The sequence below is a fragment of the Clarias gariepinus genome, chromosome 16 (genome assembly GCF_024256425.1).
Source record: "Clarias gariepinus isolate MV-2021 ecotype Netherlands chromosome 16, CGAR_prim_01v2, whole genome shotgun sequence".
Classification (NCBI taxonomy): domain Eukaryota; kingdom Metazoa; phylum Chordata; class Actinopteri; order Siluriformes; family Clariidae; genus Clarias; species Clarias gariepinus.
The window spans coordinates 16880001-16907002 of NC_071115.1; the positions used below are offsets into that span (position 1 = coordinate 16880001).

Sequence of the window (27002 nt, forward strand, 5' to 3'; positions counted from 1 at the left end):
ATACCATTTAAAATGATTAGGCCTTAATTGATTACACTTCAATTGATTATAGTCACTTTAAGTTGAGTGTGAAACCATGTGCACTTTTATCAATTATCATTTTATTTTTTTTATTTTTTTCCTGGGATTGGGAATAGGGTATGATTCATTTGAACAGACCCAAAATAGAATCTCTGGCCGTATTTATTGGTATCCAAGTTAAGTTTAGCTAATACATATGTGGAGTTGTGCATAGGAACTTATATATGTTGAATACAATAAAAGTTTTGCCAAGGTAGATTTTAATAGATAAAAAAATAAAATAATAATAAATAAAAAGGTATTGATTTGTCCAAGGGATATGAATAATTTTGATTTTGTATATATATATTAGCACAACTGAAAAAAAAGTCAAATTTTCCACTGGAGTTTATAAAAAGAAACGGTCAAATATGTCTAGATAACACTACGTGTGACCAAAAATTAGGTAACTCAAGCTTAAAAATTGCACTGTCTTGCATTGCACACACAGCCCCGCATTAAAACACCGAGAATAAGGTACGAAACTGAGAGTTGCAGAGTTGCAGTGGAAGAGCGGGCGATGTAGTGAGCTTTCAGGCGGTTGTGTAGAGCGGAGGGGTCACGTGACCCGGGCTCGCGGCCCGCTGTGTTTGGAGTACACGGAGAGAGAGGAAGCAACATGGCGACTGCGAGCGACCCGAAGCGGGACGCCGGCCATTCGTTTTGAGCTTTCTCGCGTTAACCCAGACCGTGGCTTCACCGGACTACTGCATCTGCGTCTCTGCGAGTTTAGGTTTCCGTCGGTGCCTGAAAATCCGAGTTTTCTGCACTTCCGGTGTGCGCTAGGACTGAAGAAGGAAAGAATAGGTTTTTCTATGTGTAATGAGGGGGAGAAGAGGCAGGCCGCCCAAAACCCTGCTGATGCAGGAGCCTTCTCCAGGGCCGGTGCGCGGTCTCAGACCCCGGAAAGGATTGAAGGGGAAGGGGAGAGGGGGCAGTGACGACGATTTTGTGACACCCAAGCGGGGAAACCCTAATTCATCGCGAGGTAAGAGGAAAGCTGGATCCGCGGCATCGCGGGGTAGAGGCAGGGGGAGAGGAGCTGGAAGAGGCAGGGGGAGACGGAGCGCCGCTAGCGCCGTGGTGTACGATGACCACGAGAGCGACGAAGATGAGGATGCGGTCAGCTTAGCATCGGAGGAGGATGACTACATGGAGGAAGAGCCTCTCACCGAGGAAGAAGACGAGCCCGTCGACAACGAGTCGGACTACCTGGAAGAGCTGCCCGAGGATGATGATGATGATGCCAGCTACTGCACAGAGAGCAGCCACGGCAGCACTCCAGGTATCACTGCATCTCATCACCCCAGTAACTCCCTGTTAAACTAATTAAACTCACAAATCGCTCGCGTTCGCAATCTTATCCTGCTAAATTTACAGCGCCTTGTTTATTTACATCTCCAAATTCTGTTCAATTTAATCAAGTGTTTGCTGGATCTCAAAATGGAGTAGCTATGTGCTAAGTCAAGGCAGGCCTAACTTTCAGTGTAAGGATGCTTGCTAGCTATCTGTGTTGTAAAGATGTTTTTATTGTGCTGAAGAGAGGCTCAGAGAACAACCAGATGATCCAAATACCACGATCGTATTTATTCGGTGTTTATTCATATCATTACACTTGATCGCTTAATTCTCATAAAGGCGCACAGGGAGTGCTAGCTCGCAGGCTAGCTGAGCAAACTTAGCGTGTTTCATTCAGTCATGGGCTTGACGTTAGCATCTTGCTAACAAGCGACTTGAGCTTAACTAAAAACAATTATTTCTTGAATATTTAATTGATTAGGATGCTGTTGAAAGCGTTCTGCAAACGCCAGTTTGATTCCGTTTCGAGCTTTGTTTTTGTTACGGTTTCAACTGAAGTTATACACACATCTCATTATGTGAATATTAAAACCTGCTTTCGTGTTAGCCGACCGGTGTGCTAGCAGAAGTGTTTAAAACACGCCGTGGTATCTGTTTACTGTTGCATAAATCAATTTAAAGTCTTTTTTTTTTTTTTTTTTTTAAGAAGGCAACATTTTGTTGTTTGTAAGTCTTGGAGCGAGCAGGCACTCATGTAAGCTAACCCTGGCTCTCGTTCATTAGCTAAGTAAGCTACAGGCTAGTGAGGCTAATGACAGGATCCCATGCGTTGGATTGTTTTGAAAACGAGCGCCAGTAGCGCTTCACCTCACACACGGAGGGAGTTTCACACTGACGCCCTGCCGATACCCTACTGACATCACCGCATTTACTGATCAATCCCAATAAAAGTCTAGACATTTGTCTTTTAAAATGTTCACCAATGTATTTCTCTTTCTGTTGTTTCTTTTCATTCTCCATGTGGTTTTCTAACTCTTCTTTTTCTTTCCAGAGTTTTGAGAATCAACATTGTCTGTGCATAAGGTTTATTCAAATGCTCAATATGAATATGAATGCTGTGCAGAAAAGATTAATTCGCAGGTCTAACTTTGTTTCTCGAGCGCTTCAAGGGAGCTGACACGTTAACAATCAGCAAATATAAGTGCATCAATCTCCCTAAGGAAGATTTTAGCTTCCTAGTACGCTGTTAAAACACATATGTGGCACACACACACACACACACATGCTGGCTTAGTGGTGTTTGCTGGGTTTCCTTTAGGTACTCAGGTTTTGTCCCACAGTCCAAATTGGCATCCCAAATTTCCTGTAGTGTGTGTGTCTGATCTCCAATGGATTGGCACCCTGTCCAGGGGTAACCCACTTCATGCATGCCCCAAGTCTCCTGGGATAACCTACAAACTTGTTATAGAAGATGAGACAATCTAAACATTTTGATTCATACACAGTCAAATTCCATACAAACTTAAATAATTCTTTTGATTGTGTAAAGCTGCTTTGGGACAATGCCAATTGTTAAAAGCGCTATACAAATAAAATTGAATTGAATTGAAATTGAGATCAAATCAAAGAAAAAAACACGCACACAATAATGACTTATCTTTAATTTTATTTATGTTTGAGTATCTTTTTTTTTCTTTGTGACAGGATGTTAGTGGTCAGTGATAATGCACTATGATCACGATGATGTAAATTATCAGGGTTAACTGTAATACATGTACAGAGGTTACATGTGATGCAAATTTCTTTCTGATTGTGTCTTACTTTATGCCTGCTTGTTTTTTTACCAGGCCGGAGGAGACGCCGAGCCCGTCGCCCGCCCTCTCCTGTCCTGGAGCAGAAAGAGATCCCTGCCCTGGAGCTGCCGAAATCCTCAGAGGACCTGCTCATCCCGCCCGAGCAGCTCCTGAACGCTTCAGCCGTGTACGAGGTGCTGCGCACTTTCAGCACAGTGCTGCGTCTCTCACCGTTCCGCTTTGAGGACTTCTGCGCGGCGCTGGCAGGTCAGGAGCAGTGCGCGCTGCTGGCCGAGACACACATAGCGTTGCTCAAGGCCATCCTGCGTGAGGAGGACTCCTCAAACACCACGTTTGGGCCGGCTGACCTTAAGGATAGCGTCAACTCTACTCTGTACTTTGTGGACGGCATGACGTGGCCCGAGGTGGTGCGGGCGTACTGCGAGAGCGAAACAGAGTACGCTGGCGCTGCGCTCGATCACCTAGAGGCCGATGAGTACCCGTACGGGCCGCTGGAGAGCAAGGTAAAGGTGCTGCAGTTCCTCGTGGATCGCTTTCTCACCACTAACATGGCCCGTGAAGAGCTGATGAGCGAAGGAGCCGTGCAGTATGACGACCACTGCCGTGCGTGCCACCGTCTCGGTGACCTGCTTTGCTGTGAAACGTGCTCCGCTGTCTACCACCTGGAGTGTGTGCGGCCGCCTTTGGAGGCCGTGCCTGAGGATGAGTGGCAGTGTGAAATATGTGCCGCCCATCGTGTACCTGGTGTCAGCGACTGCGTCACAGAGGCCCAGAGGAGCCGCCCGTACCTGCGGCAGGAACCCATCGGCTACGACCGGCACCAGCGGAAGTACTGGTTCCTTAATCGCAGGATTGTTGTGTGAGTTTTTAAAATGTATTTATTTTATAATTTTAATAATTATAAAAAAGTTGTTTAATAATTTTAAAGTTGTTGCAGGGAATAAATAACTATATAAGAACTTGTCTGCGAATTTGCTGTATTTCACATCTTTGAATAGAACGTGAACTACTATCATTATTAATGTGTGTTCACCTGCAACTGTTTTCTGGTTCTGATTGGTAATTTCACAGTGACTGGAAAGCCCATTAAAAAAAAATATCCTAAAAAGTATTTTTTAAGGATAAAAAGTGACTAAAAAAAAGAGTCTAAAGTGATAAAGTCCTTATGTTTAGATATTTTGCCAGCTTTTGTCTGCAATCTTCTGCCGCCAATCTACAAAACTGAATTGGACTTTGAGGTTTAATTGAGTCTGATAAATCGCACTCTCTCTTATATACTCTGCTGCTTGCAAAGTTTTCCAATCTTGGCTCCAGGTTTAATTGATTAAGCTAAGTGAGTTGTGGGATTGACTTCGCTAAAGAGAACACGTGCAATCCTATGTTTAGGCTTTCCCATCATAACAGGTGAACCGCCTTCTCAGTGGAATAGGGTTGATTAGCCCATGCCTAGAAGGTTGTTAGATTCAGCTCATGCTTCAGTGCTCAACCCAGATTAATGTGTTATTGAATGTGTTTTTGTTTAGTTTAACCAGGGAATGTTGTTTATTATGAAAGGAGAAGAATCAGGTGCTGTAGTATTTGCCCTCAGTGAGCTGGCTGCCGGTGTAGCTCAGACGTGGGTGGGTTTTGTTTTTCTGTTTTTTTTTTTCTTTAAAGCATGCAATCTCTAGTAGTAACGCATTACATCAATGATATTTAAACTGAGATGGCAGATCTCTTGTTCAGTCTAGACAAATAGTAATTGTGATGTACACATCAACAGAAAAACCTTTTCTTATTGTTTAATAGCTTGGAGGTCTTTATGTAGAGCGGCAGCAGGAGAACAGCGTGTTGTTTAGGACATGTTTTTATTTTGTCCCCAAACAAAGCTTTAAGTTGTACTTTTAAAATGTAGTGCTTGGGTTTTAAGTGTTGTACCATTGCCTTTAGGGTCAACAGTAAAGCTGTCCCTGGCACTTTACCTGCTTCTTTTTTTTATGCGATGTGATAAACTCTGTTCACTTTCTGATATGAAAAGCCATAACACATATCCTCTCAAGTTTTTGCAAGCTCTATGCAGGCATTTTAATTACAGCGCTGCTTTAATGGCAGTGTATCTTTGCTATGAAACTTCAAAAGCATTCTAATAGAAGTTGGCATGAAAAAAGTTCTTTTTTGCTTTAAAAGTATGCGTGTATCACTCCAAACCACTTTTGCTCATCTTTGTATTAGATTTAAAAACCTGTGTAAATTTAGTGTGGTTTAGTAATTGTACGCTGCTTACAACCACAGTTTCCGTTCACATCTAATGTGTTCATGTAATACATGATCTGATTGTGAATAATAACGTGTCTTTGTTTTAGGGAGGAAGATGGTGATGAGGAGGAGGAAGAAGGGAAGAGGATCTGGTACTACAGCACTAAAGTACAGCTGGGGGAGCTGATCGAGGTCCTGGATAAGGAATTCTGGGAGAATGATCTCTGTGCTATGCTGGAGGAGCTGAGAGAGGAGATCCACGCGCACATGGACATCACGGAGGACCTTACCAACAAGGCTCGCAGCAACAACAAGGCCTACCTCACCGTCGCCAACGGTAGGCACGACTAAAATCAGCAGTGCACAGAATTCTTTATACAAGATATATTTACAGTGATTATAATCTTTTTACATAGTTTTCTGAGTCATTTAAGTAAGGATTAAAACACGTGTGCGCGTGCTAGGAAATAGGAAAAATATATACATTTTATCAACGTGTTGAAGTGTTTTATTATGATTATACTACAATACTTAAATAATAATTAATAAATAATTAAAAAAGACCAGCCTGCGCTTTTTTAAAATCCATTTTCAGTTGCATTGGATATTTTATGATTCTACGATTATAAATACTTCCTCATGTCACATAAACTATAGCAGCTATGAACGTATTCAGTACACTGCATTTAAAAAAAGAAAAGAAAAAAGTCTGCATATGCGGGTTAAAAAAAAGTTGTTGTTGGGTCAAAATATTGGGGAATTTTTTTTGTGAAAGAAATGTGGTCGGAAAGAATAATGAATTTTAATCGCTTGGTAAAATTGCATGGTAAAAAAAAAAAATACAGTAAAAACCACAGCTATGTTTCCTTACAGAGACACACACACATTTGATGAGAACTTGTAGGATTGGGAGTAAACAGCTGTGTGGCTATAAGAAAACCACTTGTTAGTCAAACTAATCAAAAAAAAAGATATAAAGAAATATCAGAAGGCATAAAGAAAGGTCATGATGAGTCCAGGCCGACCCTAGTCCAGAGCGATGTGTGCCTCGGGGTACGAAGGAAAAAACTTGTAGCGACTTTACCCCTGATATGCGCAATATTTATGTGCAATAAAATAAAGTCAGCTGACAACCTGGTAATTCAGTACATTCAGGTCATAAACTCTATTGATGTGATCTTACCTAGTGGCGTAGGTGTAATCCAGGGCTCAAATTGTGGTGACATTGAAAAAGTGGTTCTGGGGGCCTGAGGAATCGTTTTCACACGTGAACTGACTGCAACATTGTGTGCTGTAATCTAAGCTACAGGTGACTGAATAAACAAGTCCTGTCTTCGTCAGCTTGGATTCTTGTAACCAATCCTAATGCAGAAGGTGGTATTTTATAACCACAAACCCAAGCTTGCTAATGGTTTTATAATCAGATTTATTTTACGTGTATTTGTGAAGAAATTTGTTTGAATTTCTTTGTAGTTTAATTCAACAAAATCTGATGCAAAATTTTTCTTCTCTAATGTTTTATATATATTTTTCTTCTCTTATGTTCGTTCCTTTTCCTCCCCTTAAAGGCCCTCAGTGTATCTTTATTTACAGTGCTTTTATCTTTCGTGGATTTGTGATCTGATATGGCATGTTTTATGAATGTGGTAGGACTCATGAATGCTGATCTGGTTGGTACTGCAATCAGTTTCTCAATGTGATAAGGTTTTGTGTTTTTACATGGAATGGCCAAAATATGAAACTCACCGCAGCACTTCTGAATCCAGCACTGTGTAACAAATGTAACCAAATGTAACAATAAGCAGTAGTTTCATCTTGTCGTCAGGCCTCGTGGAAATCCTCGTGTTTGTTGTTTTAAAAGTCGTAGAACTTTAGGCCAAGCTGGGAAAGAAAAAAATAGTTACTATTCATTAACAGATAAATGTATTTGAATATATTGTTGTTTTTTGCCACATCTTCCATGTCTCTCCTATTCACACAATGTTAGCATCGTTTCTTGGGTTGTGTGTGCTCGTTTTTATTGGCGGGGGGTAAAAAACTTTGTGGGCGTGAATTTAGCACACCTAAGGAGCAGCGCTAAATGTTTTCACCTGCTTGGTGAAGTACGTAAATCTGAATTCGGTCATGCTCAGGGGATTTGTTTTATCGTGTATTTGATGTCGTAAACAAGTGTTTTATTACAAACCCCCTGAAGCATTGTCTCACTCCAGAGGTACCATTGTGGCAGGGAGCGTTTGAGGTTAGAAATACACCGGAGATGCCTTTGACAACCTACATGTATTTGTGAGGGAGCGCGAGCATGCATGTCTGTGATAAGCCGACACTGAAGTGCTTTTTAAGGACGTGTCAGCGGCTGACAGCTCTGCCTTTTCTTTCAGTCGTTGGTGGAAGTGAGTGATTTAAAACGGCAAAAACACACCAGTGCTGTAAAAGCCCTGCTCACTCCAACCCAAAATCGTTCCCTCCTGTTTGCCACAGTGGTCAGACAGTAGGAGCAGAAGTCATTTAACTAAACCTTAGCCCAATCCCAATTCTACCCCTTACCCCTACACTTAGCCTTACCCCTCCGTTTGGCGCGTTCACGTGAAGGAGTAGGGGTGTCTCATTTTTCTTTTGGTTGGAGGGGTAGGGGTAAGGGGAAGGGTCAGATAGCCCTCCAAACGAAGATTTTTCGGGACCTCACTTCAAACGAAGGGCTAAGCGAAATTTTCAACATGGCTGCTCACTCGAGCAAGCAGACCCATAAATGTAACAAATTTTTGCCATTAATAAGGATTTTTATGACAAGTTTTCATTATATGTATATTACCTTTAGTCTTGTGTTTGTGTTTATGGTGATGTTCTGTAAAGAAACGTTTTAATCTAAAAATGTAATCTAAAATTGGCTAGCGGATAGCACCCATTGCACGATATTACAAAAAAATATTTTTATTTCATATACACTTTACTGCATGCTACAAACAAATATGAAAGTTCAGTAGCACGGCAGATTGCCGAGCATTTGATAACGCATTGTTTGTTTTGCTTATGGCCATATGTGTACATGTAAATGAACGGATACGTATGATGACGTATAACAGTGTTGTAGTGGTGTCCCACTTCGTTGCGAGGGTTAGGGAAAGGCGTAGAAAATAGAAAGTAAAGTAAATAAAATAAAGTAACCAATACCTCCAGACAAAACTACACACTATTTAAGTGTCGCTGAAATCATGTTTTCTAAGCAAAGACGTCCAATGTTTTCGTATCCCATTCCTTAATTATGTGATAAAATTCAGCACAAGTATAGCGAGAAATAATAAAATATTTCTGCAGCAGTTATTAGTTGAATGAGTTTTCCACAAAACTGTGAAGCAATTTAGACTTTTATGAGGTTAGTGCTTTAGATGAAAAATGATGTTCTCAGTTGCTTTAATTTGTTCTTGCTTGATTGAATCCTTTGGTGTCTTGTGAAAGCTTGCCGAATATGAAGCTTTTCCTACCTGTTAGTTTTTTTCTAATGTTCATTAGTAGGTGACTTTTTTTTCTTCTTCTTTTTCTTTTTTTTTCCCTCCTGATGGCGTTTTGAACAATAGAGTATATTGTAACTGACTCTGACAATGTAGAAGACAAATGTATTGAAGCTTTCATTGCACAGATAATGTGTCAAGTTAGGGGTCATACCTTGTCTCTGCGTTCTAGACCTGAGTCGTACTGTATGTATGAAACTCGGTGTGTTTTTCTGTGTGTATTTACTAATGGAAGGCGCACAATGCAAGAAACACCGGGAAAAGGTTATAGAGAAATCCAGATTCTGTTACGGTTTTTACGGATTTTGTGTTCAGTCCTGGTTTTCCCGTTGAGGTTTAAAGACGGGCTAGTAGGTTTAATCAGCTTTAATAATTTTTCACATAAGCTTTAGTAAGCACAGTAATGCTTCCCTAAGATTATTTAGCACCTAAACAGTCGTAAGGGACAGGAAAAAAAAAAACACCACAATTTGATTCCTGGCTGTACACGATATATAAACTAGCTCTGCTTCTTTGCTCTATAACTTTGGTTCTCTTGGCAGGACAGACAGAATGTGCTACTTGTGTCTCTTCAAGAAAAATAAAAAACTATTTAAAAAAAACACTTGTTTCCATACAAAATAGTGTAGAAACAGGCTTAAACAGCCTTTGGGGATCATGTGTAGTTTGTCTAGGATGAATAATCACTCATGTACACATGCACACTTTTACATCCATGGAGAAATTGTACAGGACAAGTGTTTGTATGCCCTGTTTACTGAAGCAGTTCTAGGATTTTAAGGCTTGTAAAGCATCCAGTAAGCATTTATATTCACTTGGTTTAAGTAATTTTGCTTTATGTCTAAATGAACAATACCAGTTGGTTAAAGTTTCAGTTTGCAGAGCGTTTTAGTCTCCCTTCAGATTGTGAATATGAAATGTGAATAAAAAAAAAAAAAGAAGCAAACTCGTAGTTTGAATGAGTCTTTGGCATGGTCCAAAATCTGTTGACGTGTGCGTTAAAGTATGTTAATAACCTTTTCGCGTCTCATCCATGTACATACGCATATCACTGTGCATGAGCGAAACTAAGACAGACTATTTTTTTCCCTGGTAATTGACTAGAAGTGCAAGACAACTTTTGGTTTTTTTAGGAGGAGCTAAAAAGTCAGTGCAGTGGGCATCACAACAAAAAAAATTTTTTTTCCCCCTACAAGATGAAATCCTGGAAAAGCAGAAGGCCCGCCAGGAAGAGCTCGATGAGGCAAAACGAAAAGCTGTAGAGAAAGACGGGCTCGGGCCAAAGATCAGCGATGGAGGTGAGGGTGAGAACGCAGCCCCGTCTATCGCCGAACTTTCATCATCACTACCAGATTCTGAAGAAGCGAATTCGGCCACTGACAAGCTTGCGGCTGACGGTAAGAGTGTGTTGTGTTTTTTTTTTCCTTTTTTTTTTTTCCTCTTTTTTTTTTTTCCCCCCCTTCCAGTATGTTGCTCATTTTGAAGGTCTGGTTTATCGCTGAAATACATTGGAACCTAGACGATTTAAATTTCTTTTAATTTTTGGTGTATGAGATGAGCAGGAATGGATGTTTGTGTGTTGTGCCTGTTCTTTAGCCCCAGCTCCTGCTGGTGAAGAAGGTAACGGTGCGTGTGCGCGCCCTCAGGCCCACTCATCTGGCCCGGCTAAAGCCAACCCTCCATCCTCTTCTGTTGCAGCGGACCCTGGGGATGGGGTGCAGAGGGAATGGGCAGGTATAGAGGCGTGACCATGTAGCACATTCATTCATTTTTTTTGGACCGCATTTCGCCTCCTGCTTTGAGACATGTTTCCGAATGAAGTCGTATGTTTTATGCATTTGTGCTGCTATTGTATTTTTTCTTTATTTTAATCATGCTTTCTTAGAAAGCTTCAGTTTGGTCTGCTTACTGATTTGTTTCTCGCTTGCGTAATCCTCTATTTATTTAGTACAATGCAGTTTTGCTGCATGCATGGTTTAAGCCTTATGGCACGGGATTTGGCTCTCATGAAGCATTTTTAGGCCAAAACTAGCATCATGGCTGCACTAGGCCTGTTTGAGCGAGGCTGAAAGCTGAATTCCACCAGTCCTGTTGGGGGGGGGGAAAGTCTTTTCTGGTGCACTAGAGTGTCAGCTCCTACCAGCTACCTCTGCTCGACAATAGTGCCATAGAGCAGTGCTGGCCTGGTGCCATCTTCTCTGTGTGCTTTAACAGAAACTCTCTGGCATGCTTTTCCTTCCTGCAAGTGCATAGCTTGAGATGTGCTCATGGACTTTATGTAGATTGCGTTCCTTTTGTTTAATGCATCGCTGGAAGCTGACTGTAATGTGTGCTTTCATTCATGGCTAAATCCTAAAATAGCATATGTGCTCTTCCTTTAAAAATCATGATATAAGAAAACATTATTGATAATATAATTGAACTATTTTTCGCACACTGTACTAGTGACCTTTTACTTGAGGATCGTCAGCAATACAATCATTCCTTAACAGATTTTTTCCTTCCACATCAACAATCTGATTATGCACAAGAGACAGAAACACGCTCTGTTTTGTGTGCTCTAGAAAAAAGCTCAGAGTCGGGTTGCGGACGCAACGGAGAGCCCGTCCTGGAGAGCGAGCCACCGCAGATTGCTGATGAGAACAGCTGCAGCAGTCACTTCTCCATTTCTGACTGCTTGAAGGCTCCTGAGGAGCCTGACCTCGCAGACCGCTCCTCTCAGTCCTCCCTTAACAGCCAGGACGATGCCGGTACATGCAGAGACACGTGTGCACATGCACGCACAAATGTAGTGCACTGACATCCAAAAAAAAGACAGAGATTTTTAATCACTAGTACCCGAGCGCGCGCACATACACATACACACACATACACAAATTATGGACTGCAGAACTTATGGACCACAGTTCATTTATCAATTTTATCAGTTAAGAAAAGTTAACATCAAGTTATTCTAATAATTCATTAATTACATTATGATGGATTTAATTTTTTTTCGAAAATCTTGAAAAAATGTTATTGTAAAATTGTAATTATATTTGAATCACTGCTCTTACAGTAAACTGGTTTAATAGTGTTAAATGACAATGAAATCAAACATAGTCTCATTTCAGTGAATATGTTCTTGTCTGTCTGTATGTTTCTTGCAGTTTCAAGACTTTTTAAATCTGGTGTGAGATGAAAAAGTTAAAAATGATTTAAAGATTCAGTAACTTGCCAGCATTAATTAAGCTGTAATGGGGCAGTTCACCAAACTAAATAATTGAATCCCTGTCGTATTTTTTAAGGACAATTCAGATTGATTGGATTATTTTGATTACTATTGTCTACTTTCATTTTAATAAGCTGTGAGGGATTTAATTAATAAGCGTACTTAGTAAGCAGGAAGAAATCAAATAACATACATTTTTTTACCATTAAAATATTTGTAAAGCCTTTTTTAGTATTCCCCTGCAGCTGATTTATAAACTAGAAATGATGTTTGTTAAATCTGACATTTCAACCAAAATTACCTTTACTTTTTATAATATTTGAGTCTTGCGTATGTGGCAGGTGAGGGTAAAGGAAATGGCGATGGTGGAAAGACCGGGTCGGCAACGCGCATGGTGACGCGCCTCCGAAACCCAGACAGCAAATTAAGCCAGCGCAAGGTCATGCAGGACAAGGACGGCGGCTCACAGGACAGCAAAGCACTTAAAGAGGTAAAAATCCAGTGTTTTCTCCTGACACAGAAAACGCACATTAGTTACAGTAACAAAACAAATCCAATGTCTAATGTAACAGAACAAAGTGTATTATTTTCTTTCAGCGTTTTTTATTTCTGTAAAATGTTTTCCAAGAAATTCCACATCTGGCTACATCTGATTCTTTCCCTAGACTCCTCTGCTTTCCAGCTTGGTCAGGAAGGACCTAGGCCTGAAGACCGGCTCTGGCAGTGGCTACTTCAAACTAGGCCAAGAGGGCAAATTCCGCGTCTACCACAACCAGTACAGCACAAATGCTCTGGCACTTAACAAGCACCAGCATCGCGAAGACCACGACAAGCGACGCCACCTCTCGCACAAGTTCTGCATGACACCCGCCGGCGAGTTCAAGTGGAACGGCTCCGTGCACGGCTCGAAAACGCTAACCATATCCACGCTGAGGCTTACCATCATCCAGCTGGAGAACAATATCCCTGCTCCTTTCCTGCATCCCAACTGGGCATCACACAGGTTAGCACAGCTGAACACGTCTCCTCTATGAAAGTTATCCTTTTTCTGAGAAGTAAATATCATATCTGAAAGTCAATCCATCCACATGCATACATTTCATTCTCTCTAAACGGAGTCTGTGTAGTGTGGAGATACTGGGTTTGATGGTTTGCAAAAGTTGGTCTTAATTATTATTGTTTTTAATGTTATTATTATTCATTACAGTCTAACACAAGTGACTCTAACAGTCGCATTTCTGTAGCTTAGCATTCAGAACTTTGGTTTCTAGAATTTTTTTTTAATTATTTTTATGCTGCAGGTCCAATTGGATAAAGGCTGTCCAGATGTGCAGCAAAGCAAGAGAATTTGCCTTGGCATTGGCCATTCTAGAGTGTGCGATCAAACCAGTGGTCATGCTCCCAATGTGGAAGGATTCTCTCGGTCACACAAGGTCAGCAGACAGACACATGTTTCTTTTTAAAAACTAATCATTTTTCTAAATCGGTTTATTGACTTGTTTTTCGTTTTTTTTCCGTTCATTATGTCTAAAGGTTTAATCCAGCGTTCTTTTTTTTTTTTTTTATCTTAAACTTAAATTTTTCTTGAAATATTTGTATTAAAACAGTTTTGTAGTTTTCTCATTTCTTTACCATTTGCAATGTTCGTCCTGTTCTAAATAATTTTCTTTCAGTGTTTGTCTTTGCCCCAGGCTACATTCTGATGTAATTTTTTTAAGGTTAGACAGAGCTGATTAAGCAAGTCGCAGAGTCACCTTTCTGTTTTTATTCTCGATTCATTTTGGTCTTTTCTCTTTTTCGTTTTCTTTTAGGCTCCACCGAATGACCGCTATGGAGCGGGAGGAGAAGGAAAAGGTGAAAAAAAGGGAGAAGAAGCTGGAGGACGAAGAGACGATGCAGCAGGCGACATGGGTGAAATACACCTTCCCCATTAAGCATCAGGTAATTTGCTCTGTGGTATTGCAGTTGTCAAATATATCGTCCTTGTCCTTTAGGAATAAATTGAAATTGGAAGCACAAAGTGGATCTAAAATATAAAACATACTGAAAGCCTAAATTATTAAATTTAAGCCTTGTTTTCTTATGGTAAGATAATAAAAAAAACCTCACCAGTTTTAAAAACACCCTGTATTCTTTTGCACTAGGTGTGGAAACAGAAAGGCGAGGAGTACAGAGTGACTGGTTATGGCGGATGGAGCTGGGTCAGTAAGACCCATGTCCCACGCTTTCTTCCTAGATTACCTGGAAACACAAATGTCAACTATCGAAAAGCACTTGAAGGTATGGCTTTGGTGTCCACATCCAGTGGTGATCTATTTTCACTGCTACAGTCACTTCAGTATGTAATTTAATTCAGGTTCATTTATATAGCACTTTAAACAATAGTCATTGACGCAAAGCAGCTTTACAGAATGAAAAATATATATATTTTGAATTGAGTTTGAAATGTGTGATATCTACTGTGTGTTAGGTGGCTGAAAGTTCATCTCCAAAATACTAGAATAGGTTGTAGCACATCAGCTACTGTATGTTCATATCTATGAATACCATTCATGAAATGTATCAGTCAGGATTTTTAGCTCATTATAGCACAGAGACCACGTTAGTTAAAGTGGTAAAGGACTTTTAGTACAATGCTCATAATCTTTTTTTGCCCTTTACTAGGGCCTTATTAGTATGAATCCTCATACTTGACTTTTTACTGCAACTTTCATTTTGTGCTCAGTTAAACTCACTTTACACTTTTTTAAGGAATACCTGCTCATTCATACATTGACTAATCAGCTAATTAATTTCCTTTTTTTTATTTTAGCAGCTAATTCTGGCAAGGAAAGTCAGACATCCTGCCCAGATAAATGCCAAAACCCAATCCCTGAAACCCCAAAGGAACACTTACGTAGAGAGGAGCAAACACTCAAAGAGGAGGATGAACAAAAGGGAGAAAAGATGGAGGTGGATGAGAAAGCTGTGGCTGAAAGTAATGAGCTTGACAAAAATGAAGTCTCTGAAAAGATGGACACAAGCACCCCTGACATTGCTAGTCCCAGTGAAGAAAAAGCTATTGACATGGAAACAGGTAGGCTTTCGTGACTGCTTGTTTTATTTCAAAATTGCATCAATAAAAATTGAGTTTTTCATTCTTTTGTAATGTGGCTGTTATACATAAATATAAAGAAATAACATATTTCAGACCTGTTTAATAGTTAATATTTTCTTTGATGTTTGCAGATAACATTAAAAGCACCCCCTCACCTTTGAAGAATGATCAGTGTGTGAAAGGGGAATCTACTGATTGCAAAGAGTCTAAAGTCAGCGTAGCAGTTCAGCCCCAGACGTCAATTGAAGATGACGTGGTTAATGTGAGCCAGGGCTTTCAGCAACGCACAGCTTATAAGAAGAAGGGCAAAGGATCAAAGTTGGATGGCCTTCTAGAGCGGCGAGTCAAGCAGTTCGCTTTGGAGGAGAGGCAGCGGCTAGAGAAGCTTAAGCAAGTTTCCGCCTTAAAACCCACAACTGAAAATGGGACAAAGATTCAGAAGTCCTCCAGTCCATCTTTGAACCAAGAGCTCAAAACTGAAGGACCTACTTTTGAAGCTGCAAAAACTGTTTTGTCCACAAACCCAATAGTGAAGGAAAAAGACCCTGTAGTACAAAAGCTCGAGTTTGACCAAGATGACCAAGTAACTCTTGGTTCTTCAAAACAGACTGAAAATCTTGATGTAAGACTGGAGTCTAGTGTAAAGACTGAAACGGCAGCATCTCTTGCAGAAAAAGAGCAGAAAGTAGCACCAGACCCAGAGCACAAAACAGGGAATGGCACGTTAATAACCAGTGCCGAGCTTAACGGAGGATCTCGGAAAGATCTGGCAAGCGGCCTTAACTCAAACAGCAAAACGGCGAGTCTGAAATTTGACGGGACAGAGAAGAAGGATACAACTGAAAACAGTTCTTCTGTGGGAGAGAATGGCTTATGTATAGAAACAAACTTGCCTGTGCATGTCAATGGCAGCGATGGTTCAATAGACTCTCCTCCCACGAATCTGCCCAATAATATCAACTCGAAAGATGTGAAGCAGGTTGAAGAGGAGGAGACGAAATCTCTTCCCTTAAAAGATCCTTTAAAATCACTAATGAACGGTGACCTGACTCTCGGCGGCCAAAATGAGAAAGCTCAGCCTAATGAGGGGACCCAGATGGAGTCAAACGTAGAGTATCAGAAGGTTGCCAGGTTGGACAGCAACACTGAGGGTATATCCGACTCTGCTATTAGTTCTTCTCCTTCGCAGCTTTCCCCCGCAGAAACTGTCAAGTCAGACGGGCTTAGTAACAGTACTAAAGTGTCACCGATGGAGGTTGAAGATGCCAAGTTGAAAACTCTCAGCCCGTCGCCCATCCTGTCAATGGAGGAGTCGAGCTTAAGCAGTGATGTTGCTGAGAATAGCACTAACAGTAGTAGTGGGGTCAAGACCATAATTACTCAAGTCACCACCACTACAACTACAACCACTACAGTGTCCACAGAGTCACGTGCTGTTGAAGCATCCCGCTTGCCCGACAGTACCGCTAACAGTAAAGCTTCTTTAACATCGACATCAGCTGAATCAAAGGTGGAATCCATCCTGTCGTCTACTCTTTCTACTACAACCACCACCACCATCACAAAGGTTACAAACCCAGCCCATGGAGCCAAAGTTACAGAGCAGAGCAAGACTGTTGTCACAGCAACAATTACCGATGTTAAATCGGTGCCCTCAAGTACCACCGTGACCTCAGTCACCCTAAGTAAGGAGTATTCCACCAGAGACAGGGTGCGGTTATTAAAGTTCTCACGCTGTAAGAAGACACGATCTGGTACAGCTCTGCCGTCTTATCGCAAATTTGTAACAAAAAGTAACAAGAAGAGCATTTTCGTGCTTCCCAATGATGATTTAAAGAAGCTTGCGAGGCGAGGGGGTATCCGCGAGGTGCCTATCTTTAATTATAATGCCAAGCCAGCTGTAGACATCTGGCCCTATCCTTCCCCAAGGCCCACATTTGGAATTACATGGAGGTCTGTAATGGAGAAACTTTGTACTATAATATAACAAGATCTAAAGCCTGGTCTTGGAGAACCTATTGTCCTGCAATAAATTTTTTTTTAAACTAATCAGTCAATTAAGTTGAATGTGGGTGCAAAGAAAACACTAAAATGTACAGGACATGGACTCCAGGAGCAGGATTTGGAGCCTGTATACTAGCTTATTAATTCAGTTGTTCTTGTTCTTTCTTTTAACTGCCTTGCATCCTTTTCTTAACTGTTCCTTTGATTTATTATTATTATTATTATTATTATTTTATTATTTTTTTTTTTTGCCAAATAGCTACACTACATTTTATTCTGTGCAGTAAGTTTAATTGGTTGAAGGGGTAAAATCCCCTCATTTGTCTTTGCATAGGTACCGACTTCAGACAGTAAGGTCTTTGGCTGGAGTGAGTCTGATGTTACGCCTGCTTTGGGCATGCCTCAGGTGGGATGACATGTCAGTGAAACCCTCTCCTGCTGTCGGAACCACACGCACTGGTGGGTTAACATTATTTATTATAATTATTTATTATAATCACAGAAGAAGTAAAAAGCACTTAGGTCTTGTTCACTCGGGCGTTAAAATCGAGCATTTTTCTTGCGTTGGTAGCGTCCGGTGAGCGCGGATCAAGCGCAGAGTGTTTTCTACACATAGGAGTCAATGAGAGTGTTCACACGGGTTTTGGTGACGTGCGTTTGTCCAGCTCCGCATTTATACGGCATAAAAAAAACTTTGCATGCAGCTTTTTCTTGCCGTAAAAACGCAAAGAAACTGCTTTTAGTGCGTATTTTTGGCGCAATTTGGGCTGCAGGCTGACATTAGACAGAGACAAACAAACGCCGGTGTAGAACTCAATCAAGCGCCACCACAAAATGCAACATAAACGTCTAGGACGTTCAGAGCACGTTCATTTATCCAAAAACTTAACGCCCGTGTGAACAAGGCCTTAATTACTTCTGTCTTCTTTAATAGAAACATCTGACACGGAGATAACAACAACCGAGATTATTAAGCGAAGAGATGTTGGACCTTATGGAATCCGCTCAGAGTATTGCATCAGGAAAATTATTTGCCCCCTCGGTGTACCTGAGACTCCCAAAGGTAAGGCAGACTCAAAGTAAGACTTAAAAAGAAGCTAAGCCAAGTTTTACTTTTTTTTCCTCTCTCTCTTTCTCTTGACCTTTTTTTTTTTTTTTAGACCAGTGGATTGCTCTTTTAACAAGTTGTTTTACAAGTTGTTATATTTAAGTCATACATAGGCTTCTTATCTGCCTCCATTTAGAGACCCCTACACCCCAAAGAAAGGGTCTGCGCTCAAGTGCACTGCGGCCAAAGAAACCAGAGCCCTCGAAGCAGACTGGGCCTGTTGTGATAGAGAACTGGGTGCCAGAGGAGGAGCTGGAACTGTGGGAGATACGAGCCTTTACTGAAAGGTAATGCCGTCTGCTGACTTACAAAAATTCTGCTCGTACAACTGTGAACGATTGATTTGTCAAAATCCACTAATTACTTTTATAGATATTTTGGATTAGCCTTAGCTCTACCAGGTTGCCGCTGTTGGGCCTTCGAGCGAGACCCTTAACCCTGTCTGCTCCAGGGGTGCAGTCTAATGGCTGACCCTGTGCTCTGACCACAGCCTACTTACAAGAAGCTGGGATATGTGACGAATAAAGAATTTCACTGTGCAGTAATGTAGATGTGATAAATAAAGGCTGAAATTGAATTTACCTGTTTTTCCACAGGGTTGAGAGGGAAAAGGCCCAAGCAGCAGACTCAAATAAGGTTAGTGTGCAGAAGACAGCCGAAGAGGTCAAGGCCCAGTTGGAAGCTCAACTGAAGCAGCAGAGATTGGCAGCCCAGCAGGTGGGGAACTAAAGATGTGCCTGCCCTTAGGGAGAGAAAAAGTTTTGAGGATTATTTAATAATTATTTTTAATTATAAAATGTATATATTTATAATTTAAATAGACTTTTATGTCTTTTTTTTTTAATTTAATTTTATTTGTTTTTTTTATGTTATGTAGAAACGTTTGGAGCAGCAGAAAACTGGAGGCATTTCAACCCAATCAAGCATGAGCAGCACACCTACCAGCACTGCATCGTCCACCCAGAAGGTGGTGGTAGGTTCTCTGACCAGTCCAGTCACCCCTGGGACAAAAGTGGTACTCGCCACCAAGTTAGGTACTCCGGTGCAATTTCAGCAGGGCAAGAACTTCCAGCAGTCCTTTGCTACCTGGGTCAAGCAGGGCCAAAGCAATACAGGTGAGTGGTTTGGGGTAAAATAAAAAAAAATATTTGTCTGTTGTTACGCTTTGTCATTTATAGATGTTGTGTTCCCCAGGTTACCCATTGATTGAACATTTTTTGTTTTGTACTACTTTGGTTTTTGATGTTTTTTCTTCAGCATACAGAGATTTTCCACGTTTTTGGCTTTATATTTTTCCCTTTCCGTTTTGTTTTGTACTCAAATGCATGGATGGTGTCAAAGTTTAAAATGGTAAAATGTTCTAAATCAGTGGTGCCCACTTATCCAGTTTCAGTACACATGTAGAATAAGCTAAAAATAATAATACGGCAAGAAAAATGCCACAAAGTGTCCTTGTAACTGGCAGAAAAAAACAAACAAACTTCAAACCGTTCTTATGATGGATGTTGTTACATTTAATGGGTGGATGGTTGTGGGCACCACTGCCACACACCAATTTTGCTGTGGCTGTTTTATGGAGGTGACCATTGGTCATGTGTCTTGCAGCCTCCACTACTTCCATTACCACAGTGGCGGCGAGTAGCGTCAGCACATCTGGGCAAACGTTCCAGATCGCTGCTGCATCAGGCTTGATGACTGGCAATGTCATCACCGCCAAACTGCCTCTGCCAGCCAACAGCAAGATAGTCACAGTGAACGTTCCAACCACGCAAGGAGGTAGGGCAGGCCTCTGCCCATACCGGCATGCTGTCTTTAATTAGGCCTGCCCGCACACAAACACAGCTACATTAGCAGCTGCTGTTAACCACATGATCCATCCAGCAAGCGGGGGGGTAGTAGATAGGGGGGTAGTAGGCAAGAATCCATTTTGCATAAGTGATGCATGATGTTCCAAAAAATTGGAAAAATAGCAAGACTTCCTGTAATAGATTTGGGATTGGTAGTACTTTGTAGAACATGTTCTTGTTTGATATAAATCTTTTTGATTTAAATGTTGCTTTTTAACTCAAGAGCATAAGTATTACTGGAATACCTTTTTGTACTATTATAAAAATAAAGGCTTTTAACAAAAAATTTTGCTTACCAATTCATATTGCCATATTTGAAGAGGAAACGATAATGTTTTATTGCCATACAGAAGTGCAAATTATATATCCTAAGTATTATTTGACTTCTGGGCACTTTTCAGGTGTTGTCCAGGTGCAGCAGAAGGTTGTGGGCATCATTCCATCCAGTACAGCAGCCACAGCCCAGTCATTCTCCTCATTCCAGCCCCGTTCGGGCAGTATCAACATCCGACCTAATACCTCCACACAGCAGGTATGCTTTACGTTATGCATTCGCTTGGAGTTCGCGAAGTTTAAATACTGATTGTCAAAGTGAGAACTGTGATTTTTATTTATTTTTTTTTTTTACGCAGGCCACCACTACTGGAACCCCTGTCCGGCCTGGGATGACAGTGGTTCGTTCACCCCTTCAACAGACCACAACTTTGGGCAAGACCTTTATACGCACACCTCTCATGGTTCAACAAGGTATGTTTCTTTGGTCATTTTCATGGACTAATAATTGCATGCTACACCAAACAAGTTTAATGTCCTGTTGTCCTGTCTTGTTTTTAATCTAATTGTTTTTCAGGTCAAGGACAGCAGGTGGTAACTCAGATCATCCGAGGAACGCCTGTGTCAAAGGCTGTGAGCAGCGGCAGTACCTCGACACAGGTGGTGGGTTCTTCCCCTCGACCCTCTACGCCTGGGCAGCCCCATGCTCCACAGACCCCGAGCAGCACCCGACCACAGCAAGGACAAGTTAAACTCACTCTGGCTCAGTTGACTCAGCTTACACAAGGAGCTCAGGTACATATATGTTTTTATGCTTATCCTTTTTAAAAAAAAAAAAATTTCACTCGAGGCATACCTCGGCTTTGAGCGATGTCACTTTACGTTTATTCCACTAAAACATTTAGGATTAAACTAAGACCTATGTCTACTTAAAAAAATATTTCATCTCTGTTGTTTATAATTTCATTTTGTCTGTCTACTTGAAAAGATGGAATTTCCTGAAATTTAACACAAATATAATTTTTTCCTATCTTGATCACGTCTGACTCGAGCTCCATTGTTTTACAACAATTATAGCGATGTCTAAGATTGACCTTAGGCATGAGACAAGGACCTTTGAATCAACTTGTACTTGTAGCCAGGCTGCCAATACACATATATGAATGCTTATGTCTAATACAAATGCCGTTTACAATTCCACACCGAAAAGACAACGCTAAAAGTAGTTTTGCTTGAGGTGGTAAATTTTGTCGTTCCTCTATAATCCTACAGGCAGAACGCTCTAAACTAATTACACCAGTGGTAGAAATGATCAAATTATTTGCTTAGTGTGTTTGGAATTGTAACAATATGCTATGCTATATTTACAAACTTGTGATACTAACAGAACTGCAATATAAAATAGATCGACCTAGGGCTGGACGATATGGCAAAAACTTATTTCACGATATATTTCCTAATTTTGGTCGATACGATATAATTCTGATATCGATATGGACAATATTAAAAAGCCTCAGGAAAAAACTGACGAGGACACACACAATGGATGTCTGCAAACTAAATTTGCAAAGTCTATAATACCTCCAGGCTCCTCCTATTAAAATGATATAATTTTTTAAAATAAAAACAGTACAAAAAAAGGTTCACTTTTAATTTTTATTTAGCCTTTACAAATAAGGAAATGTGAAATGAACTATCAAATAAATAAAACTCTCAGGTCTTTACCCGAAAGAAGTTGGGGGTGGGTGGGGGCTGTAAAGGCGAGTGTGTGTCTGTGTGTGCGCGAAGCGCGCGTTCGTGCGCTCACACACACACACACACACACACACTCTCTCTGCCTCGAAACTCCGCTCGAAACACGAGATGAGAGGAAAAATGGATATTTACCCTCTATGAGACTTGCTTTTGCTTTATACGCGTGCTGTACAAACACGCTAACAAACACAAAGTTAAATATGTTTCACACACACAGGTAGTCACAGTGTTATAGTAAACAGAACACGCGTGCACAGATGTTGATTATACCAGTAAGAGACGAGCACTAAGACCTAGCAGGGGAGACGATTACCTACAATTCTGCGGCGCAAGAGAGAGAAAAACCGTTGGCTCATATATTCAAATGTATATCGGCAATTCTATTGCAAAATATATCGATATCGAATTATTGTCCAGCCATAGATAGACCCCTATAGATCGGGATAATATTGTCTCGGCTAGTACAAGGTCAGTTCCTATCCTAATTGCAAATATTGTTTAAGTGGGAAAGTAGTGATGTTTAGTTTACCTTTAGGCTGAAGTGGGAAAAAAGCAGAAGAAATCTTTCCATTTAGTGTCAGATAAAATTTCTTTACAAACATTAAACATCAACAAATTCTCAGTACCAAGTAACAAAAATTAAAAAAAAACATGCTACCAACTTGTTCAGATCAAGCTGTTCAGTTAGGCTCTACCAGTCACAACTTTAGTTAACATTTTCCATCACCTTGATTCCATTCCTACCGCTCAAAGGCTTTAAAACACAGGCCTGACAACTGTAAAAAATGTATTTGGAGTTTTTTTCCTGTGTGTTGTGTATTTAAGTATTAATACCTAATACGCTTAGAGTAAACTATTTTAGTTACAAATTCTTTATTAAAAACTATACTGTTTGTACCTGAATTATTACATTTAAGCTATTAATTAAGAGCCACCCTGGGTAACACCCCCTAGCTGTGAAAGTGCCCAGTGTGCCATTGCTGTTACTTTGTAAACTAACATAGGAACAGATTTGACAATCAACCATCTTTTTGCTTTTGTATGAAGGGTGGGAATCCAGGACTGACTGTGGTGATCCAGGGTCAAGGGCAGACCACAGGGCAGCTGCAGGTCATCCCGCAGGGTGTGACTGTGATCCCAGGCCCTGGTCAGCAGCTCATGCAGGCGGCTATGCCAAATGGCCAGGTCCAGCGCTTCCTCTTCACTCCAATGCCACCAGCTACTCCAGCTCCCACTGTTTCCACCCCCAGCAATTCAGCCACTCCGGCTAACAGCAGCACAGCTACCACCTCCACTGCTGGACCCACAACGTCTTCGCAGCCCGGTAGGTAGCTTATGGCTATAAACGTGTGGTTCCTCATTATAAAAAGGGATTTGGAGTGTAATAGATAGAATACTTTCCTGATGCCTGTTTTTAGGCAAGGTCAATCTTCAATGTGCCTAAGAACAACAGCAATGGTTTTGTAAAAGACTGAGTGTGTGTTTGATTAACTATTTTTCAGCGATTCAACCGGCAGCCCAGGTCTCACCCATCGTCCAGCCCTCCGGACTTCCTTCATCGCCACCCTCGCTTTCTAAATCCCAACCTACGTTACAGCCAACCTCCACATCTCAAACACAGACATCATCCGCTTCAGTGTCTACCCTGCAAGCTCAGTTTTCTCCACCACAGCCCCAATTGCAAACACAATCGCAAATCCAACCCCAAACTCAGTCACAACTACAAAGCCATTCCCCAGCCCAACTACATCAAACCCAACCACAAGCCAAAATCCAACCACAACTTCAAAGCCAGCTACAGCAACAACCCCAAATCCAGACCCAAACCCAGCTTCAAACTCAATTGCAACACCAAGTGACATCACAACCCCAATCACAGCTCCAAATACAGTCCCAACAGCAACCTCAACAGCAAGCTAAACTCCAACCCCTGCAGCAACTTCAAGCTCAGCAGCAGACTCAAGCCCAACCACAGCTTCAACCCCAACAGCAAATCCAACCCCAACAGCAAATCCAACCCCAACCCCAACTTCAGCCTCAACAGCAAATCCAATCCCAACTTCAACTTCAGCCTCAAACACAAATCCAACCCCAACTCCAGCTTCAGCCTCAACAGCAACTCCAATCTCAACTCCAACAGCAGTCCCAACCCCAGGCACAACTTCAGCCGCAACAGCAACTCCAACCCACGGCACAACTTCAGCCCACGGCACAACTTCAGCCGCAACAGCAACTTCAGCCCACGGCACAACTTCAGCCGCAACAGCAACTCCAACCCACAGCACAACTTCAACAGCAACTTCAACCTCAGACACAACTTCAGCTTCAACAGCAATCTCAACCCCAACCGCAGCCATTACTTCAGACTCAACAGCAACTCCAACCCCAACAACTCCAGTCCCAAACACAACCTCAATCTCAACTACAGTCCCAACCACAACTTCAGTCTCAACAGCAGCCTCAGCTTCAATCCCAACAAAAACCCCAGCTTCATCCCCAGGCTCCTGTTCAACCTCAGCAGCAATCTCAGCCACAGCAACAAGTCCTGCCTCAACAGCCCTCCCAAGTCCAACCACAGCCACAACTGCAGCCCCAACATCAATCTCATTTGCCTGCTCAAACCCCAGTTCAGCCCACCTCCCCTTTACCTGTGTCTCATGTAGCCCAAGTGACTTCCCCCCCAACACAGGTAGCCTCCATTGCTGTAGCACCACAGGTAGCCCAGACCACAGTAACTCAGGTTCGGCCCCAGATTCAGCTCCCTGCCCAGCTTCTTAGTGTTCCAGGGATCCAACAACAAGTTTTGTCCCACATCCAGAACCAAGTGGCAGCACAGCTTCAGGCCCAGGCCCAGCATGGTACCCTTCCCCAGCAGATCAAACTACAGCTTCCTATCCAGATTCAGCAGCAAGGTGGAGGCCAGGTGCAGACGCATCAGATCCAGAATGTGGTGACTATCCAGACGGCCAGCGTTCAGGAACAACTCCAGCGAATGCAGCAACTGCGAGATCAACAGCAGCAGAAGAAGAAGCAGCAGGAGGCTAAGAGAGAGCAGGCTCAACAGGCTGCTAGCCAGAGTGAGCTGCTGCAGAAGCAGGTATAGAATTGGCAGATGCACCTAACCACTGTGACTTAAATATCTGCAACCTGCCCAAAAAAAGGTTAAGAGTTAAAAAGCTGCTGACAATCAAGTGTAACAATCAAATCTGTCAATGTAGATTAGTCAATCAAATCAATTAATGTAGGGCACAAAAAAATTTTTTTTTTTAAATGTAATGCATTTTTAAGTTTTATGCTAAGGGAAAAGGTTATGGGTAAATGTTTCACTCTGGTTTCTGGTGCCGTTCCAGGTGGTCATGAAGCAAAATGCAGCCATAGAGCACTTAAAGCAGAAGAAAGCCATGACGCCTGCAGAGAGGGAGGAGAATCAGAGGTAAAAACCATACAGCACTTCTTGTATCCGTGTACTGACTAACTCCCCGACCTGTTATTTACTTTCGTTAATTTGGTTGTGCACTCTTTGTGCAGGATGATCGTGTGTAACCAGGTGATGAAATTCATACTGGATAAGATTGACAAAGATGAAAAGCAGGCAGCCAAAAAGCGGAAGCGGGAGGAGTCCGTGGAGCAAAAGCGCAGCAAACAGAATGCCAGCAAACTCTCGGCTCTGCTCTTTAAACACAAAGAGCAGCTGAAAGCCGAGATCCTGAAGAAGAGAGCGCTGCTGGATAAGGAGCTACAGGTGGAGGTGCAGGTAAGAGCACTGTGATTTTCCATATCTTATTGTAAAAAAGCAAGAGGGAGAGAGGTAATTATTAAGGGTAGGAATCACCAGTCAAAACTCAATACAATATTATCATGATACCTATGTGCCGATTCGATTAATATTGCGATTCTGTTAATATCAAGATTGTATAAAAACCCTGATTCGATATTTGATTTTTTTTTCTTAATTTTGATGCAATTTTAATACATGAAACTTAAAAAAAATTAATAAAAAAAAAAAACCTTCCTACCTCAGAAGTTTTATTCTTTAGCTTTATTTAACAGCTTTAACTGAATTGATCATGAAAAAGTAAATATAGCCAGTTTCTTATAACATTAGTTTTCCCACTTAAAGTCTCAAGCAGTATTTAAACAATACAAGCGTTTAACGTTTAACTTGAATTAAACACAAAGGTACATTTTTACTGAGCAGCAACATGAATAGTTTAGTGTGCCATCTGTAGCAGTGTTTTCCACAGCTCTGAAATATACTTGTGGTGGTAGTCCTCAGAACGTGATATGCTAACTGTGGTTCTACATGACATATTAGAAAACTCAAATGAACAGCGTGATCCCTAAAGCTTCCTCTTTAACACTCACCAGCAGGACTTTCACATAAATGCTTGTTTTTTTTTGTTTTTTTTTTCAAATGGTCCAGTGTTGTTTTGCCGCCTGAATCCGCGTTGCTTTAGTTTTATGGGTTAATCCTCCTGTGATTTTAAAGTGCAGCCTGTTAACAGTGCGACACTGTGATGCTTTGATTTTAACCGGATGATTTTCATTGCACTAAACTTTTGACAATAGGATGCTTGTAAAATGCATTTCTCTAGCACCACTCAGAAGCTTGCGCACTCTGCACAGAATACTTTAGGTTAAGTTCAACATGATCGGTCATGGCTGATCAGGATAAGAAACTGTTAATTGACTTGATGGCCTTGACTTAATGGCCTTGTTAATTGACTTAATGGCCTTGACTGGTGTTGGCAACTGTTTCTCTGGGGACTTGACAGTTCGATAGTTCATGACTG

At 41.4% G+C, this 27002-nt stretch overlaps 1 protein-coding gene across 5 annotated transcripts in view; it reads left to right on the forward strand.

Annotated features, from left to right (window-relative positions):
* Positions 1 to 627: 627 nt before the first annotated feature.
* Positions 628 to 27002, forward strand: part of bptf (bromodomain PHD finger transcription factor) — a 32048-nt gene continuing 5673 nt past the window's right edge. Inside the window, exons 1-26 of one of the 5 annotated variants that reach the window (XM_053514273.1) lie at positions 628 to 1345; positions 3207 to 4032; positions 5516 to 5745; positions 10111 to 10311; positions 10511 to 10648; positions 11479 to 11664; positions 12467 to 12615; positions 12791 to 13128; positions 13427 to 13558; positions 13937 to 14066; positions 14270 to 14405; positions 14938 to 15201; positions 15354 to 17175; positions 17561 to 17685; positions 18161 to 18289; positions 18471 to 18621; positions 18931 to 19051; positions 19212 to 19449; positions 19940 to 20110; positions 20583 to 20713; positions 20814 to 20928; positions 21032 to 21249; positions 23257 to 23533; positions 23712 to 25306; positions 25560 to 25642; positions 25738 to 25963. In XM_053514273.1, the coding sequence (XP_053370248.1) occupies positions 883 to 1345; positions 3207 to 4032; positions 5516 to 5745; positions 10111 to 10311; positions 10511 to 10648; positions 11479 to 11664; positions 12467 to 12615; positions 12791 to 13128; positions 13427 to 13558; positions 13937 to 14066; positions 14270 to 14405; positions 14938 to 15201; positions 15354 to 17175; positions 17561 to 17685; positions 18161 to 18289; positions 18471 to 18621; positions 18931 to 19051; positions 19212 to 19449; positions 19940 to 20110; positions 20583 to 20713; positions 20814 to 20928; positions 21032 to 21249; positions 23257 to 23533; positions 23712 to 25306; positions 25560 to 25642; positions 25738 to 25963 (8595 nt within the window). In that variant the 5' untranslated portion in view covers positions 628 to 882. The remainder of the gene's footprint in view (positions 1346 to 3206; positions 4033 to 5515; positions 5746 to 10110; positions 10312 to 10510; positions 10649 to 11478; positions 11665 to 12466; positions 12616 to 12790; positions 13129 to 13426; positions 13559 to 13936; positions 14067 to 14269; positions 14406 to 14937; positions 15202 to 15353; positions 17176 to 17560; positions 17686 to 18160; positions 18290 to 18470; positions 18622 to 18930; positions 19052 to 19211; positions 19450 to 19939; positions 20111 to 20582; positions 20714 to 20813; positions 20929 to 21031; positions 21250 to 23256; positions 23534 to 23711; positions 25307 to 25559; positions 25643 to 25737; positions 25964 to 27002) is intronic. The other 4 variants (XM_053514274.1, XM_053514275.1, XM_053514276.1 and 1 more) reach the window with 4 other exon arrangements.